This window comes from Hordeum vulgare, chromosome 4H (genome assembly GCF_904849725.1).
Source record: "Hordeum vulgare subsp. vulgare chromosome 4H, MorexV3_pseudomolecules_assembly, whole genome shotgun sequence".
Classification (NCBI taxonomy): domain Eukaryota; kingdom Viridiplantae; phylum Streptophyta; class Magnoliopsida; order Poales; family Poaceae; genus Hordeum; species Hordeum vulgare.
Window position 1 is genome coordinate 597084296 of NC_058521.1, and position 5927 is coordinate 597090222.

At 42.7% G+C, this 5927-nt stretch overlaps 1 protein-coding gene across 1 annotated transcript; it reads right to left on the bottom strand.

The window, feature by feature from the left end:
* Positions 1-265: 265 nt before the first annotated feature.
* On the bottom strand, positions 266-5422 carry LOC123449909 (cyclin-dependent kinase A-1). The gene is made up of 8 exons (XM_045127273.1): positions 5119-5422; positions 4841-5025; positions 4361-4481; positions 1397-1570; positions 1026-1189; positions 841-928; positions 675-728; positions 266-593 (listed from the first exon to the last, which is right to left on the bottom strand). Exons 1-8 carry the CDS (start codon positions 5125-5127, stop codon positions 504-506), a joined length of 885 nt encoding a protein of 294 aa, XP_044983208.1. The 5' UTR covers positions 5128-5422; the 3' UTR covers positions 266-503.
* Between the last annotated feature and the right edge of the window lie 505 nt (positions 5423-5927).

Below are 5927 nucleotides of genomic sequence, written 5' to 3' on the forward strand. Positions count from 1 at the left end.
TGGAGGACTAGAATCCTCAAAGATTTTCCCTGTGTTGGTTGATTGATTCATAGAATTGAATCCTATAGGGAATTTTCCAAAAGTGTACTTCCCATAGGATTTCTAGCATCCACTCAAACCTGTTTGAAAAAAAATCCTTTTTTTTTTGTGATGCAAGCAAACAACCCAAAATGTTGTAGGATTGAGATGAGCATGACATTTCAATTCTATGTTTTTTAAATTCTACAAATCAAAGGGTTGAGCAAACAAGCAAACTAAAAAGAGAGGAGCAAAAGAATGGATGCCTCATTGAAAGATGAACGCATGACAATATTTACTTTGAACAAATAGAGACCAAGATGGTAATCTATTTAGCAGCAAATCCTGAGCACACCTCAAACACACCAGATCTGAAATATTCAGTTGACAGACAAAAATGCCGAAAAGGGGAAGGCTTGTCTCGCAAAAGGAATGAAACGAGCAGCTCAGCTCATACATATGCCAGTCACTACCACACAGCCAGCTCACTGTACCATCTCCATATCCTTGAAGTACTCGTGCTCAAGAGCCTGCCTGGCCGTGATCCTCTTATTTGGCTCGAACCGAAGCATTTTCTGCAAAGAAACAAGAGGATGATACAGTTAGATTACATCATGCCAAGTCCATGATCGTAGACGGCTATCTGGTTAACTTACAGAGAGAAGGTCGAGGCCAACAGGTTCAAGATTGGGGACAATTGTTGCAAGGTCCTGGAGATTAGCGAAGGTTCCAAAAGGAATATTAGTAACATGATATATAGCACATCATAAACGCCTACTTACCACAAATGTCTAATGAAAAGCTTAAGCGCTTGTCTCGCACCTCTGCCTGCCACCTGGGGAAAGCGGACTTGTAGTCAGGCAAGGAGCTCACACCTGGCCAGGTTTGTTCATTTGGAGTGCCAAGCACCCTGAGTTGAATAACCAGAAGGCGACACATAGATAAGATGAGTAGGCAAGAAATGCACTTAGAAGATGAGAAATTGAGTACCAGGGCAATAACCAAACCTGAAGATCTTAAATAATTCATCAATCTCAGAATCGCCAGGGAACAGTGGCTTCTGGTTCACCATTTCTGCAAAGATACAGCCCACTGACCACACGTCAACTGGTGTGGAATACTGCCTCGCTCCAAGAAGGATTTCTGGAGCTCTGTACCATAATGTCACTACCTGAAAAGTAATCCCCATAGATATCCATTGTCAGTTGATGTGGCATGAAGTTGGATAGATAGAAGAAGTATGAGCTTGTTTAGATGCAAAAATGTACATACTAGGAGCAAAACAGCATCAACATATTTATGACAAAGATGGCGCCAAGCGCCCTGTTACCAGGACAGTTTTCATGGCCCTTGAAAATGAGTCATGGAAGAAAAGTACCTCATGAGTAAATGTACGGACAGGAATTCCAAATGCCCTTGCTAAACCAAAGTCTGCAAGCTTCAGTGCATTAGTACGCCGGTCTATCAATAAATTCTGAGGTTTCAAATCTCGATGAAGAACTCTATGAGAATGACAATAAGCAACGCCACGGAGTATCTGATAGAGGTATGACTGGACAAAGAAGAAAACAGTCACATACTCGCATACCAAGATGCAACCAGAATAAGTTAATGCATTTTCTGAGTCAAACATGAATATGCTCGAATGAAGGTGCAATAACAGCAAAATAGGGTGTAGCGCTTGCACTCATTCTATATTTATTACTCTCTATAAGAGTATAAGTATATCAATAACGTAATGTTGCATGAATTTCATGTTTACCTACACAATCCGGTTGATCTAAAATGTGTTGCAACGAACTTCATGTTTACCTACACAATTCGGTTGATCTAAAATGTGTTGCAACAATTCATATTGTAAGCAAACTCTTAACATTACCTGCAAAAGTATATGCCAACAAACACGTAATACTAATGAGAAAATAATACGTCAAGAAATGCGCTAACTACTTTGACGAAAGGAGCACAGACCATGGCTGTCAGAAGTGATAGTTGAAAGTTGAAGAACACAGTGCCAGTTCTGTGTGCAGTAAGTAGTTACACAAAGACAGCAACCATGACAGAAATGATGCCCACATGGAAATCATACAGTGCTGGGCTGATGGTGGTGGTGCCACACTGCCAATCATTTATAGCAACAAACCTACCGCTAAACAGTCAAGACATGTTTTATTTACAGCTTGCAGGAGTTACCGTAGAGCAATGAATGTTGTACAGTACATCAAATTTGAGGAGGAGATAGGCTCTGCTGGCCAGCTATCGTGTTCAGTGCTAGAGGCCAAGGCAGCTATCGTGCTGGATAGCAATATTGATTATCTGTTCCTATAGTGTATCCACGTTACCCAGAGCCATGTACTAACATTATTGAAACAAGGTTAAAATGAACTCCAACGTTCACTTTGAGATCTCAGAAATTCCCACATTAAGGAGATAAAATAGAAAAAGATTACAGCATTTATTTTGGTTGGCCCAGTTTATAACGGTGAAGACAACCCAATACGCATAACGATTACATTTGTAGAAAAAATACACCTACATTTTCAACAACAAACAATGCATTTGTAAAGCAAAGCCAACTCTGTTTTCAAACTATTCATTTTAACATCTGTTAGAACAGAAATATAGCTAGTTCAAGAATAAATCTAATCTTACCACAACAATGTAGGTACAGTGTAACTCTAAAGCAAACATACATACATGCCCAAACATCACATGCGCATATAGACATTCAGTGCAACAAGTTCAACAACGAACTAGTGCGCACGCAATACAGACAAGCGTATCTCTGAGTCAGACATGAATATGCTTGAAAGAAGGAACAAAAACAGAAGAATAAGATGCAACGCTTGCACTCGTGCTATATTTATTACTCTCTGTATATAAGTATAACCCTCTTAATAAAGTAACATTACATGAATTTCAAGTTTACCTATACAATTCGGTCGATCTAAAATGTGTTGCAACAATTCATATTGTAAGCAAACTCTAACTTTACCAGTACTATATGCCAAAGAACAGGTAATACTAATCAGAAAATAATATGTCAAGAAATGCACCAACTACTTTGATCCAAAGACCATAGGCCATGGCTGTCAGAAGTGTTAGTTGAAGGACATAGTGCCAGTTATGTGTGCAGTAAAATAGTTACACAAAGACAGCAAGCATGACAGAAATGGTGCCCACATGGAGATCATACAGCACTGAGGTGATAGTAGTGGTGCCACACTGCCAATCATTTATAGTAACAAACCTACCGGTAACAGTGAACACATGTTTTATTTACAGCTTACAAGAGTTACTGCAGAGCAAAGAGTGTTGTACAGTACATCTAGTTTGAGGAGGAGATGGGCTCCGTTGTGTGCCAGCTATGGTGCTCGATACTAGAGCCCAAGGCAGTCCTAGAAAGCAACGTAGACTATCTGTTCCTATAGTGCATCCATGTTACCAACAGTCATGTACTAACATTACTGAAACAAGGTTAAAAAGAACTCCAACGTTCACTTTGAGATCTCAGAAATTCCCACATTAAGCAGATATAAAATTGAGAAACATGACAGCATTTATTTTGGCTGGCCCAGTTTATAACAGTAAAGATAATCCAATAAACATTGAAACGATTACATTTGCAAAAGAAATACAACTACATTTCCAACAACAAACATTGCATTTGTAAAGCAAACACTAGCAAACTATTCATTTTGACATCAGTTGGGACATGAATTCAGCTAGTTCAAGACTAATCGAAGTCTAATCTTACCATAGCAATGTAGGTACACGGTACCTCTAAAGTAATCCTACATATATGTCCAAACATCACATGTGCAACAAGTTCAACAATGAACTAGTACACACGCAATACAGACAATGGCACTTTTCCGGTTTTCCCCAACTGTGCATACTGGTTTACGCTAAGTGTGGCCCAAGTGAACAGAAAAACGGGCACTGTCCTGCCATATAAAACACAGTGACATAAGAAGACAGCTGATACACCAAATACGGAGGGCACAAGACGTAATGTGGGTTCTGCATGTGTCTTGTCTTGAATAATTGTACGAGAAATGAGAGCTAATAATTCTTCTACACAAAACAAGAAGGCACTGGACGAACACTGTGGCATATTACAAGTTTAAAATTAAGAGACACCCCTTATTTACATTTCTTATCCTGCTCCACACCCACATTGTTCTATCACTCCCAGCACTACCGAGTTGCATGACATACAGAATCACTGATCAATAACAAGTGAATGGAGATATTTTCAACTAACTAAATAAGGAAAGCAATGGAATAGAAGCAAGTCACGGTCGGTCACACTGACACACGACGATATCACATTGCTCACCTTGATCAAGGCGGGACTCTTGGCAAACTCTGGGCAGGAGTCCATGAACTTCTTCAGGTCCAGATCCAGGTACTCGAAGACGAGCCATATGCGCTTCTCGCTGTGGACAACATCGTGCAGCCTGCGAGCGAGGAACGAGCAAAGCTTGTCAGCATAGCAGCAGTGCAAACCATCTACTAACACTCACCCTATAAATAGATAAACAGACAGGAACATCACAGGCAGTGGCACATTTCGTACTAGGTTCTAAATCCGGCCTATTCATTTACTGTTGCATAAAAGCGAGGGGCATCCATCTCCATCTCGACTTAATGCCCACTCCAATCAATCAATAAACCAATGAATCAATCGAGCAGTTAATCCAGGCTAGTTGAGGCGAGCAATGTCCGATCCTAAACAAATATATAAATCCGGAGCAGGTAGGAACAAGGTGAATGGCAGTAAACCGGATGAGGAGGGGGGGCTGAGAGACGGACGCACTTGACGATGTTGCGGTGCTGCATCTCCTTGAGGAGCGAGATCTCGCGGATGGCGGTGGAGGGGACGCCCTCGTCCTCCTGCTCGAGGCGGATCTTCTTGAGGGCGATGGTCTCGTTGGTGGCCCTGTCCCGGGCCTTGTACACCACCCCGTACGTGCCCTCCCCGATCTTCTCCACCTTCTCGTACTGCGCGCACAAACACACCACGCGCTTTCACAAGGGAAGAAGGAAACCAAGATCGGATCCAAGGTCCGAAAACCCTCGCACGGCGTCGGTTACCTGCTCCATCGGGTCGGCGGGCGTCCAATGCTCCGGCGGGGGCGGCGGCGGCGGCGGCGCGGGCGTGGGAAATGGGTGGATGAGAGGGGGAGAGGAGGGAGCGGGGGAAGGGAGGCGGATCACGGGGAGGAGAGGCGGGGGAGAGCGGCAGCGGCGGGCGAAGCTGCTGCTGCTGCTGCTGCCGCCATTGAGGGGAGGGGGGAGGGGGGGTCGCGCCGTTGGGGGGTGGGCTGGGCTGGTCCTCCTCGCTTCTGTTTCTTGCTTTTATCTGCTGTGTTGACTCGAGCCTGAAGCTTTTCTCCTTGAGTCCACCTCCTTGGCTGGCTTTTCTTATCAATCTTGGTGGGGTTTTTGTGAGGTTTTCCTTTTTGGTTGGGATGGATCTAGTGAGGCTCCTACAATTTTTATTGATTCAAGTGGAGTAAGATTATGAGTTTTTCAGCGTAGCCTGGGCCACAATTGCTTGCTTGTCATCTCCTAGGCCCTCTTTTTTGTGTTGTCATCTGAATTGTTAAGTATGATATGTTGCGTCTTCTTGCATTACCATGGCATGTTGAATTTGTGTCCGGCTCAATTAACAAGTAGGTAGGTACTATGATTTCATTGGTTTTTTGTGGTTTTAGTGGGTCCGGCGAGGCTACTTTGTGTATTGTCATGGTGTTTTTTTTATTTCATTGCTTGTTGAAACTTTTTTCATGTATCATCTATTGGATGATGTCAGTAAAACATGTTACATGTACTTGCATTCGTCGACGGTGTATTAAATTTTTACTTGGCTCGATTATTATGCAAGTGTTATAATTTGACTG

What these genes read in the sequence shown, in the direction of transcription:
- LOC123449909 (XM_045127273.1), bottom strand. An exon ending in TCCGTACATTTACTCATGAG is followed by an intron (nt 1,190 to 1,396) that starts GTACTTTTCTTC and finishes ATTACTTTTCAG; the next exon opens with GTAGTGACATTATGGTACAG. An exon ending in TCCCCAGGTGGCAGGCAGAG is followed by an intron (nt 729 to 840) that starts GTGCGAGACAAG and finishes GCTAATCTCCAG; the next exon opens with GACCTTGCAACAATTGTCCC.